Source organism: Centropristis striata, chromosome 5 (assembly GCF_030273125.1).
Source record: "Centropristis striata isolate RG_2023a ecotype Rhode Island chromosome 5, C.striata_1.0, whole genome shotgun sequence".
In the NCBI taxonomy this organism is placed as follows: domain Eukaryota; kingdom Metazoa; phylum Chordata; class Actinopteri; order Perciformes; family Serranidae; genus Centropristis; species Centropristis striata.
In genome coordinates, this window is record NC_081521.1 from 22,984,021 (window position 1) to 22,996,888 (window position 12,868).

General features: G+C 40.0%; 1 protein-coding gene across 2 annotated transcripts in view; it reads left to right on the forward strand.

Moving 5' to 3' along the window:
• Positions 1 to 12,868, forward strand: part of clstn1 (calsyntenin 1) — a 45,067-nt gene that overhangs the window by 19,423 nt on the left and 12,776 nt on the right. Inside the window, exons 3-11 of one of the 2 annotated variants that reach the window (XM_059332760.1) lie at positions 1,514 to 1,543; positions 3,128 to 3,323; positions 5,168 to 5,376; positions 7,065 to 7,214; positions 7,487 to 7,672; positions 7,776 to 8,024; positions 11,155 to 11,276; positions 11,399 to 11,561; positions 11,958 to 12,008. In XM_059332760.1, the coding sequence (XP_059188743.1) occupies positions 1,514 to 1,543; positions 3,128 to 3,323; positions 5,168 to 5,376; positions 7,065 to 7,214; positions 7,487 to 7,672; positions 7,776 to 8,024; positions 11,155 to 11,276; positions 11,399 to 11,561; positions 11,958 to 12,008 (1,356 nt within the window). The remainder of the gene's footprint in view (positions 1 to 1,513; positions 1,544 to 3,127; positions 3,324 to 5,167; positions 5,377 to 7,064; positions 7,215 to 7,486; positions 7,673 to 7,775; positions 8,025 to 11,154; positions 11,277 to 11,398; positions 11,562 to 11,957; positions 12,009 to 12,868) is intronic. The other variant, XM_059332761.1, reaches the window with a different exon arrangement.

The window sequence follows — 12,868 nt, forward strand, 5'->3', positions numbered from 1 at the left end:
CAATTAGTATTCATGGATTATAATTCACTATTTATTTAGTGCCAGCGGTTAAATGACCACTGTAGGTCAAGCCTGTAAAATCAATACATATGAGTCATTGTGATGGCCAACCCGAGCTGAGCTGGAAGGCCTGTGTGAGCAGTGAAATGCTAAGGAATTCCTGTAACCCTGGTGTGAGCTGGTCATTAGAGCTGTGGCGAACACGGAGGCCCACAACTCCTACTGCATGACTGGCCCCGAACAGCAGTCCCTAATGTGAAATCCATTTCTAATTGTTTACTAGGTGAAAACAAAATGACAGGTCCAACCCACCGGAGGCCCTGACAGGGCTTTCAAACAAACAGCCAAGTAGGGAAACCCCAGTCCAGCTTTTTCAGTCTCTATGCCGATACCTAGGCTACAGGTATTGGCTAACACCAAGTGCTGATCCAGTACCAGAGTTAATTTAAAAGGTGTATGCCTCATGGTGCCTCATTGACTGGGATCATTCTTTTATGTGGAGGGCAACATTCAGATAGAGTGGTCTCAGAAATATATTTCCATAATGGCTAAACCATGGTTGCAAGTGTAGATCAGGAGTCAGAGTCCCTTATTTTTAATGACTTCTCAGTTGGAACAATGAATTTGAGATGCTTTTCAGTTATTTTTGTGGTTTTCACATGATCACTGGTAAGTTTTTGCAAGATTTTTCGAATCATCCACTCTTTTTGATCGGTTGAACTCGCCGATTCCCCAGCTTGATGCTTCTGGAGGTGCCTGATCAGGATGATTGTTTTATATTTTGCAGTGCTACTGCCAGCCCTCAAAACATCTGCTTTGCAGATCTTGCAAGAAGCTGTAGAACTTGTTGGCATAGCAAGCATCAAATGCCTCCAAACAGCTGTCACGTCTGTGTTCGCTCCCTTAGCTTTGCAGTGCTGGTACATGACAAGACATTAATATTGAATTTAATTGAAAAGATTGCCCCACTTGTCCACTGTACCTGATCCAGATATTTGAGTAAGTATGAGCCCACTCTCTGATATCCATAGTAGTGGTTCGGTGCATCCCTGCAGTCAAGCAAAAAAGGACCTCATGAACTTCATCTTTAATGTATTTTTTAATCGTCTCATTTGTTATCTGTCACGGTGAATTTATACATTTATCCACTAGTTTTCCAGAAAATACATGTGCAGTGTTTTGAGAAGTTAAGATGAACTTGTTGAAGGAAAACATGCTGACATGAAAAAGTGAGATTTCTGCTGCTTGTAATTGGATGTTCTGTCACCTTTTCAGTAGTTGTTTCTTCTGAAGTTGTAGTTGCTGAGCCATTCAATAAAACCTGCAAACACTTCGACATAACCGGCTTTCCATAAATGTTTTAATCTTTCTTTCTTTTTACTGGCAGAAGACTTTTTGCTTGTGAGAATATTTTGTAGCAAGAGTATGTTTCCTTCCTGTCCTCTGTGCTTTCTCTGATATTCTAACTTTTCTTTTAACTGATCTGGGTTTATCTTCTCTCCCTTCCTTGTAGAGAGTTTTGAGGTGACCCTCACTGAAGAAGGTGATCTTGGGCTCTTTCTTCTGCCTTGTGCTTAGTTGTTACTATTAACCCACTAACGCAAAAAAAAACAGCATCCACACTTTTACACAGAAACTCCTGCCATGCTCTGTAATCTCCCCATTTGGTTTTCTATCGATTTTTATGTTTTTCTCACCCTCAATATTTTGGACTTCTGACAGCTGGATGAAAAGTGTGATGTGGGGCTGACTGTACTTAGAAATATCTGTGCATGAGACATCCATTGCAGTTTGCAGACCCTAACAGTTTTTCAGCTGTCACCAGGAAAACAGAAAGCTGCTTTAAAACAGGAGTTTTCAGTCACTTTGCTGCCATTTTGTCCAATCCAAACCTTTCAATTAAAAAATATGGAAGGGAAAGCCAATTTTTAAAAACATTTAATAATAAACTTTTACACGTAAGATGCTTTCAAAACCTCCTAACAACACCCATGGCAATTGGAGCATAAATTGACACTAGAATTGGTATTAAAAGAGGATAAAACCCTTGAAAATGCGAACGTCTTAAAGGCATCCGTGTTTGTGGTGCCTCTCTGTGACCTATCACATCTATGCAGGTACAGTGACTCCTGTGGACTTTTCTGACATTAAAGTCTTCAACTGAAAGCTGCTGAGATTGTTAACTAATGCAAACTCTCTCTGCTACAAAGTTTCTGTTGTTGCATCTTTGCCTCAGTGGATCTCTTGAGTTAATTCTCCACCACTAATCTCTACCATTAGCATGGCTGCAGTTGTCATTTGATGTGGATGTCAAGCAAGTTGATATTTCTAACCCCAGTTCTCATCCAGTACTTTTTTTTTGTTTGAATACTGTTATTGCAGCAGTTACGTTCTCTTATAATTTCATCTTATTTTTTGATTCATTTTGCAGTAGTTTTGGGTGAGAGGTGAAATTACACAGGAAGACCTTCTGTGATTACAAAAAACATATTTTCAGAGGTGTTGTCTGAGACTCTTTGATTTCTTTAGCAGTCTTTTTCGGGTTTTGACTGAATTGGTGCTTATCACAATACTGCTATTATGCTATTGTAATGATTTTAATTTTGTTTTTATTTATTCTATTAATGTTAATTATTGTTTCTATCATACAATAGGCTGTAATTTTTTTTATTCATTCCAGAGATAAATGATCTTCTCTTCAATACTGTTCTCTCTGTACTTACTTTTTGGGCTTGGTTTCATGAATTTGATTTCTAATATCCTAAGTACCCCTGTGAAATGCCTGTCCATATCTTTTCGGTTTCTGCCTGCATGACTGGATGCAATGTTTTCAAGTGGCTTGGAAAAGACACTCCGTCTTCTATGATACTAAATGTCCCACACCCTCTCCCAACTCCCCCCCAAGTAATCACCCATATGACAGTGCTTTTGGGCTTCCTCCACAGACACCACCCACCCCAATCTACAACTCCCTGGCACCCAAAACCTGTGGCTGATCTTTTTTCTTTTATTTTTTTGCGTGAATTTATGGTTTCGTTGTTAACATAATTTTTCATCTAAGAGAGAAAAAAAACACCTGACGTCGGTTATTCTGAACAAACTCTGTTTTGGCTCTTGACGTGTTCAGGTGAGATTTGCGGCTTCAGGATCCACGGGCAGAATGTCCCCTTCGAGGCAGTGGTCCTGGACAAGTCCACTGGCGAGGGGGTCATCCGTGCCAAGGACAAGCTGGACTGCGAGCTGCAGAAGGAGCACACCTTCACCATCCAAGCCTATGACTGTGGAGAGGGTCCTGATGGCGCCAACATGAAGAAATCGCACAAGTGAGTCAACCTCGTACAGTTCAACAGTATTGTCTGTACCTGATTTGAATTTGAAATTATATATTTATTGTTTATTCATTTTGTTGGGCAGGGAACAGTTTGTATTGTTAAAATGTACATTTCTTGTGTATGAACAACCCAATACATACTGATATCTAGCCATTTTCCATGGTTCTCTTGATAATAACCAAAATCATTATCATGAAAACCATGGAAAATGGCTAAATAACAGCTCGTAAATTAAACTCTTATGAGCTATTTTTGTTGTTATCATTATATTTCTCCAAACAAATGTACCTTTAGTTGTACCAGGCATTAAAATTAACAAGAAATTGAAGAAAACAAGGGTGGTCTAATATTTTTTTCCATGACTGTATGTAACTCACAGAAAATAATCATGAAATACTTACAGATTAATGTTAAAACCCACCCTCTATTTTTTAAGGTGTTGGTTTGGTTCATATGAACTTTGCCTTCACATCAAAAACAAAAACAAACGAGCAAATTCAACACAGACCAACCACAGGACTACACTATGCTTGTTTTGTTCACCCGTGACTAGAAAACTGCCCCATGAAGACACTTTTGGTTCTGTATTACCCCCCTTCCCCTACCTATATAATTTAGAGAATATTATAGATCCAAGACCAACCAGACAGAAGGGCGGGGCTCGGAGAAAAAGCCACAGTTATGAATCTGTCTGCTTCTTCAGCACCATGGACAGTGCCATAGATTTATCAATACTCTGAACAGTTACGAGCCATGGCCGGGGCCATAGATTCAAATTTGCACAAACCTCAGTCAGATAAATGATCAATGAGTCCGTGCAGACAAGACTAACTAAACAGCCCCTCTGCCCCTGCACTCGCTCTGCTACTAGGGGATGCAGAGGGAGCATGTCAGGTTAACAATGAGCATGCATTTTGATCTTTTTGCTATCAATTATTGTTGTGAGCTATGCGTGACTACCAGAAAGGATAAATGAAAATGTAAGATGCGACAAGGTGACTTACTCTCACGCCTGGATTCCACTGGATGCGTAACGACTCCGACAGGGGTCTGTCCGCAACGGCTGCGTATCTACGCAGTCCGTCAACACCCACCGGATCCGTCTGTGTCGGAGCTGTTGCGGACAGCAGAGTCCCGAGGACGCACGAGATCTCGCGAATTCACGCCTAATCAATTGATAAAACTGGAAGATAATCAACATCTCCTCGTTAATGACTGGAGACAAATCCAGCGACTCCGTCTTAATGAGCGCTAACGAGGTCGGCCGGCTTGTTAACGAGCCGGCCGACCTCGTTAGCGAACCCGAGGTATTTTATTTTGAAAATATACCGGTGTTTTATTTTGTGTCTGTGCAAGACTTCCTGTCCCGAACGATCTGCTCTGTGCTGAATTTATGCGTTGTGCTCCGTCGTCCGACAAAAATAGAAGCTCTGCGCAAGTGTTGCGAGGGCTGTTGGATGGCCCTGCGTTGTCGGACTCATTACGCAGCGGATCTGCAGTCGGTGGAATCTCACACATTGATTATAATGGGTGCGTAACGGCTCCGACGACGGATCTGCAGCCGTTACGCATCCAGTGGAATCCAGGCGTCAGTCACCAAGATTTGATTTCTCTCAGTGTGTCCCACTGATGATGCGTCCTGCATCATCAGTACCTTATGGACAGTCGCCAAAAATGATTATATGAGTCACGCATCAGTCCACCATGTCTTTTTCATTCATCTTCTGTTTGTGATAAGTCCGTGAACAGAAGTGAACCAGAACTCATCATCACAAAGTGTGACAAAAGAACTTTTTTGCTGTGGTTAAAAATGTTTTGTCGCATGTCTCTCTCAGGGCCACTGTCCACATCCAGGTGAACGACATCAATGAGTATTCACCAGTGTTCAAGGAGAAGTCTTACAAAGCCACCGTTATTGAGGGAAAGAAGTATGACAGCATCCTGAAGGTGGAGGCAGTGGACGCAGACTGCTCTTTCCAATTCAGCCAAATCTGCAACTACGAGATCGTCACCCCTGATGTGCCCTTCACCGTCGACAAAGATGGTAAGAACCTGCACCCAGCAGACTTGTGTTAGTGCATGTCGGAAAAGCTGCAGTGCATGCCTCAGAGCTACGATTTTATTGACACGCATCACATTGATCGTTGTAAACGTAAGGCTGCCATTTGGAATTCAGGGCAGCTTGTTGCCTTGTGAGACGATGGCAGTCTCCTTGAAATGTCACCGGAGTTGGTCATTCGTGTCAGACTGTCTGATTATTTATCTTTTGTGTCTTGTAAAACCAAATTAAAGATTCAGTAAAAAAGACATCAGATATCCAGGCTCAGCTGCTGTGACGCCCGGCTTTGTTAAAAGGGAAATACAGACAGGTGATAATATGAAGAGAACAATCGGTGTGAAGATGCACAATGTTGGCGAAGGTGTTCAACTGTGACAGCTAATTAGAGTTTGAGATAGAAATAAAAGAACCTCAGATGAAATCTAATCTTAGTCAAACAAATTCCAGCACTTTCTTTTGATCACATGTGCGCTAATCAGACTCTGCATACACATTAGGTCGGTAATGCACTCTCAATACAGCATCTGAAGGAAAAAAATGCATGTCAAAATATTTCGATGTGGCCCTAAAGATGGCGATAATATGTACAGTCATGGAAAAAAATATTGGACCACCCTTTTTCTTCAATTTCTTGTTAATTTAATGCCTGCCAACTAAAGGAGCATTTGTTTGGACAAATATAATGATAACAAAAATAGCTCATAAGAGTTTAATTTAAGAGTTGATATCCAGCCATTTTCCATGGTTTTCTTGTTAATGATTTTGGTTATTATCAAGAAAACCATGGAAAATGTCTAGATATCAGCTCTTAAATTAAACTCTTATGAGCTATTTTTGTTGTTATCATTATATTTGTCCTAACAAATGTACCTTTAGTTGCGCCAGGCATTAAAATGAACAATAAATTGAAGAAAACAATGGTGGTCTAAAGATTTTTTCCATGACTGTATGCATGTCTTTTAGTTTAGTTCAGAGAGTGAGCCACTTTTAGGCAGTTTTTAAAATATTTATAAATACTAGGTCTGTACCGAATAGTTAGCTTTCAAAATTCCAAATCAGCATTTGAATATTGTTGTTTTTTGCATGTCTACTTGCATCTTGCACATAAAGATTTAGATACATTAATATAATAAGTATTGCACAATTTTGTAGAATTTGATTACTGCATGGGAATGATTCCAACTTGTGTGATACAAACATTTACAGCATTGTAAAGTCCAAAAGTCAAAGATGTAATTATTTCTAAAATTCAAAGCATTTTATTATGTAACAAAATATTCTGCTTCAATTCATATTTATTGGCGGTTAGCCTATTAAAAAAAGCACCAATTGTTATTGCAGTAAAAAAAAACAGTTTGCTCTCCCACTTGCTGCACACAAAGGGAGGCAACACATGACAAAAAATGATTTAATGAAAAAAGACCATTGAAATTGACGATTTTGTTTTAGGTTGATGCCATAAAATATCCCGACAGACATTCGAAGCTTCATTCTAAAACCTTTTGAATGTAAAAAAAAAAAAAAGACATTCTGTACAGCCCTGAATTTACTTTGTTGTGGTGTGCTGCTTATCAGCTCAAAGATTTTTTTATACATTTTCCAGCACAGCTGCAGCTTAGAAATTAAACAAAGAGCGGCCTTGGCACTATCTTCTTTTTCCCTGCTTCACTCAGGCTTCATCAAGAACACAGAGAAACTGAGCTACGGCAAAGAGCGCATGTACAAGCTGACTGTGACCGCCTACGACTGTGGCAAGAACCGTGCCTCCGAGGACGTTCTGGTCAAGATCAGCGTCAAGCCCACCTGCAAACCCAGCTGGCAAGGTATCAAAGCTCACCTCTACTCACTGTTTAGGTGTGTCTCTGTGTTGAACAAAAGCGATACACAGAAGTAGAGTACACACAGGCTGCCATTGTCAAAAAGGTTATTTAACTCCTGTAAGCCTCAAGGCCTTTTTTATCACGTTTGAAAGAGCTGAAGTGCTTCTTAATGAGTAATTACCATTGACAGCCCCTTTATTGAGTCCTCACATGTTATTGGGGCTTTGCTGAAGGACATCTTTTGATTATTTACTACCTCTGGCTTCGTCTTTCAGGCTTCAATAAGAGGATTGAATACGAGCCTGGCACAGGTAGCCTGGCCCTCTTCCCCAGCATGCACTTAGAGACCTGCGATGAGCCAATCACCTCTATCCGAGCCAACATTGAACTGGAAACTAACCATATTGGGAAGGGCTGTGACCGTGATACCTACTCTGAGAAGTCCCTGCACAAGCTGTGCGGTAAGTAATTGCTCCACTGGAAATAGTTATTATCAGTCGTGCTTTATTGGAATCCAAGTGCCCATTATAATTGCCTTTCTGCTTTTAAAATGTATTTTCTTAGGAGCCAGCTCTGGCACCGTGGAGCTCCTGCCTGCACCCAGCAGCTCCTCCAACTGGACAGTAGGGCTGCCCACCGATAACGGCCATGACAGCGACCAGGTGTTTGAGTTCAACGGCACCCAGGCCATCAAGGTTCCTGACGGCATGGTGAGCACCAGCCTGAAGGAGCCCTTCACCATCTCTGTGTGGATGAGACATGGCCCCGGGGCCCATGACAAGGAGACCATCCTCTGCAACTCTGACAAGACAGGTACGAGAAGAGAGAAGTACCAATTGTTTGAAGTTGTCTAAAGTAAAGGTTTTAGCTGCGGCTCTATTGTGTCAAAGCTCCATTTTGACTTTTTAATATATTTCTTTTATAAGGTTGCAGGTAGTCAACTGTAAAATACACAATAAACATGCATAATAAAAGGCATAATCCATGTTCCAAATGAGCATAATATAGATAATATAGATAATCCTAATATTCTCCCACACTGATAGGCAGGTTGTCTTATATAAAGAATATTCCTGTTGTTTCTGGTGTTGTTTATTTTTGTGTCATGCACACCAAGTGCCAAACCCTCATGGATTTACAAGACACCAAAAATACAGTTGCAGTGTCAAACATTCTATTACAAAATTACAGATTATTGTAAAGCTTGGTCTTTTACCTAAATATTCTGCCTTCTTTCTCAAGCTTGACAAATATATTCTGCTACAAATAAAGGTTCCCTTCCTTAAACATGACTCAAGCTTTATATACTCATCCAGCTAAAAGAATCAACATAAAGGGAGGCCATTTTACTAAATTGCATCCCTGATGTCCTTTTTAGACAGGAGAGTAAAACAAAAAATGAGCCTCATTCTCAGTTTCACTTTACTCACACAACAAAACAAAGTCTGTCCCACTCCGGAGCGGCATTAAAGCTGGTGGTGTCTAATGGTAATGTGCCTAAGGGATTTTTGTCTTTTGTTTTTATTCTACTTTCATAAAGTTCACACTGTACACACTGTATCTATTGGTTAGGTTAGTAAATTTGGGTTATATCATTTACAAACAGACCATTAATCTCTCTCCTGACTATCACCTCTAACCGGTTCTGGAAAATAAAAAATTGACAAATTGTTCAAATAAAATAGGAATTTAATTTCATTAGACCAGGGATGACCATGCCAACTTTCCCAATTTAATCTCTTTATTAAGACATCTCGGACATCTATTCCACAGCCAAAACATTTCACATTTAAGGATATTTGTTCATTTTGGTAATTTTAGATTTGTAAAAATATGCTGAACAACAGGCCTGCCCAGTCCACAAACTAGTATATAGAAAGTATTTTTCATTTGTGTGTCATACTCTAAACTTGTACATGAATAAACCTGTTATTGCTACAGTGCGAAACTACTGATTGTGCTATTTGACATTACTGCCAAAAAACACACATTTAAACCTTATACCATGCAAGTATTAATAATTCACTCCGTTATCTAAAAATGTTAGCATCCTGTATTACATTTAAATGTATGCTTTATACTGTCAAAACCTGTGTTTACCGCTTTTGGGCATTAAGTGGCATACTCTTAAAAACGTTGTAGCTGGAGGCTGTAATCAGTGTTACTGCTCAGCTGGCTGACTAACACGTGGAAACTTTCTCACCCCTGCCCAGAGCTCGCTGACCTTTCCATTTTTGTCAGTAGTAGGTTTTTGCGGGTGGTCAGAAGCTTCTTGATCTTATTGACTGTAAAGTCTCTGCCGTATTCAGTGAGAGGCAGCTCATCAGAATGCTTATATAAGACGGATTACATCAGAACGGCTGTGGCCTGGACAGGAAGCTCCCATACACATGATCTCAGCATCAACAGCATTCATGACCTCCATTCAGTGCAATGTCTGTTTCACAGAAACATAAATGTCTCAAGACCAGTTCATTCTTTCTACATTTTAGCTTTTAGTTCTTAATACTGAAACCACAGGTTAAATATTTAAATTGTAAAGCATGGACAGTAGATTTTACTCTAAACCATGTGAACTATTACCTTAACCTGATTCACTTAAATGCCAGGCTGTGTAAAAATGTCTTGCCTATTCTTACCAGCAACCTAAATAACCCTCAGTGTCTCGGCCATGAAAATTGCAAGCAGATAAATTAAAGGCGAAGATGTAACCAGACTCATGGTTGTCCCTTTATGGATGATAAACTGTAATTTCCCAAATTATAATCAGGCCCGCATTCAGAATTCTATTTCTGAAACATGATGCTACTGTGTTCCTAAAAAGGGTAGCCTGTTGATGTTGATTATCTTAATCAAATGAGAGGAAGAAGCAGCTTTTGAGGTCTGGTAATGGATGATAACTGCATAGTCCCTTTGAATTATGTAGACTTGTAACCTGATGCTCTCTGATTATAGGGCATGACATCATTCGCCTGTTTTTTTTATTAGATGTTGTAATAGAGTTAAGCCATATAGATACATATGGATGTATATATTAATCTGAGTTTTTGACTTCTGACTGCTTCCTTGTAGAAAATTAGCTCCAGCATGGCTGCATTTCCAGTGTATAGTCGGTTGTTTTACTGGTTTCAAAGTGACCTGTTGAGGCATGTTATTAAAGTATGAAATTGTTGATGACAGAATCCCCAGTAGTCCCATAGTTGAGAGATGTTATTTGTTAAATCATTAGGCACATGGCTACAGGCGTGTGCTTGTAACTTGCAGCGTTTACAAGTAGTTAACTTCCTTCTTTTTGTGTGTAGCTGTCAGATGTAAATGTAAAGTATCACCACAGGCGACACAAGATTTTTCTCCTATTGTGTTGATGCTAGAAGTTTTTTTTAATTAAGATTCAGCAGTTTAATTTAACCTTTTACATCCACCCTTTTGGGGTATTTATTTTCACCTATTTGACATACTGAAATGGAAAAAGGGCAAAATGCATGTATGCATCATTTGAGAGATTACGTCTTCTAGTTTCTGAAAATGTGTTTGTTCAGCATGCAGCTAAAACAAAACCTTGTATCTTAGTTCAAACATGGCCCATAAAGTCTTTTTGGTCTTTGTCTAAAATATGTTATATCTGAATAACAATAACTAGGATATGCTTTATGCCAGAACTATGCAAATCCCTACACATTTCTTACATCTTGCCATGCATGCCTGTATATAATTCCAGACCTCTAAGCTTAACTTTTTTGCAGCTAGGGAGTTTTCAGTTTGTTGTGTCACTTGTGTCTCTGAACCTCTCCAAAACTATAGAACATTAGCACATTGCTGGCACGCAGGTGGGTTTTAAGAGGTTAAAAAAATAATACCAGTAAATGTCTTCTTAAACGTCCCGTGTCCTCCAAAAAAAATCACATATTCACTAACAACTCCCCTTTCGTATTCTCCACTGCAGAGATGAACAGACACCACTACTCGCTGTACGTCCACAACTGCAGGCTGATCCTCCTCCTCCGCCAGGATCCATCTGAGGCCGAGAACTACAAACCAGCCGAGTTCCACTGGAAACTCGACCAGGTCAGCTGCTGCTAAGAGTCTACAGGATGACGGACTCTGTGACGCGATTATTCGCAAAGAGTAAATTCACCAATCACAGCTGCAATTTAAGCGTTTTATTCACTCTGTTGTGTTCTTCACAGGCGTGTGACAAAGAGTGGCATCACTATGTACTGAATGTGGAATTCCCCACTGTGTCTCTGTTTGTGGATGGAACTACCTTTGAGCCTTTCCTGGTCACAGAGGATTACCCACTGCACTCGTCCAAGATCGAAACTCAGCTCACCATTGGTGCCTGCTGGCAAGGTAAACTCTCCACTACACTTTATGGAGGATTGGTGTCATATTAAATAAGCCAGAATTCCATTGTGTGACAAAATGTATTAATCTACAAATCAATCTGAAGCTCAGATCCATTGTAAAGACAGATGTACATCTTTTTTTTTTACACATATGGTTTCTGTAACATTGTGCTACACTCGATGGCTAAAATAGTAAGAAAATGGTTTAAAGCTACCTAATAATCTGCTATTATTATATTTGTTGATTATAGCTTATGTAAAAATGTAGCGTGCATGTTATTTTTAACTCTTTGTTCTCAAATGATGCACCGTGGCCTCGTATTTAGCAGCTGAATCTCTGCTACAGGTCCTCAACCTTCCTCCCTTTCTTTCCTTGCTCTCTTGTTTCTGCCCTTTACAGACAACTCAGGACATGACAATGACACTGAGTCAGTCTCTGAGCCCACCTCAGGTTGCTCAAATCTTTCCCTTACTCCTCAAATATGTCCATGTGTCCACAACGTCCCACCAAGCTAACTGCATCCTCATATCATTTTGACTAGAATGATCCTTACACATTCTAGGTGCAGATTTGTTTTTCATTACTGTTCAGAGCATGATGCAGTATGGATGAGTGTGATTTGGTAATGCTTCCTGCATATATTCTTTTGTGGTCGTGTGTGTGTGCGTTTTCTCCATTTTCCATTTGTACACTCCTCTCGCTGCCGCAGCCTGGCAGTTGATACACAAGCAGAGCAGAAGTAGACATATAATGAGCACAAAACTCTGACCTGGCTGCAGCTTTTTTGGCCGTGCAGGCTCTTCTTTCAGAACATGACCTTTGGCTCAGAAGCCGTTACTCCTTCATATCAGATAACAGAGCTACTGCAGCCCACACTCACACATACACACACACTCGTACATCAGTGGATGACTGTGTGACCTTGAGATATTGAGGTCCAGGATTGTCTCTTACTCTGCAGTAGTGCAGACTTATATTCATTATAGTTCAGCAGGAAGACACGACATGGTTGTTTCAGCTCTCCTTCAACAGGAGCGATGCTGCTCACAGCAATACTAAAATACTGGTTACATAAAAACTTCAAGGCTCATTATTTTTTTTGTATTTTGAGCCTTTTTTGCAGTCCTCAAGATGGTTCCATTATTTTATGAAAATAAGGTGACTAAAGAGGATTAATTTCACCATTATCTTATAATCCCTTTAAGTTTCTTTTTGTCTGTTGATACCTTTTTTTTCCCCGCAGTAAGGCAGCAGTTCACCCTGAAAATGCAGATGTTGCATGCACAAGGCGTGTATTAGCTCATCCATCA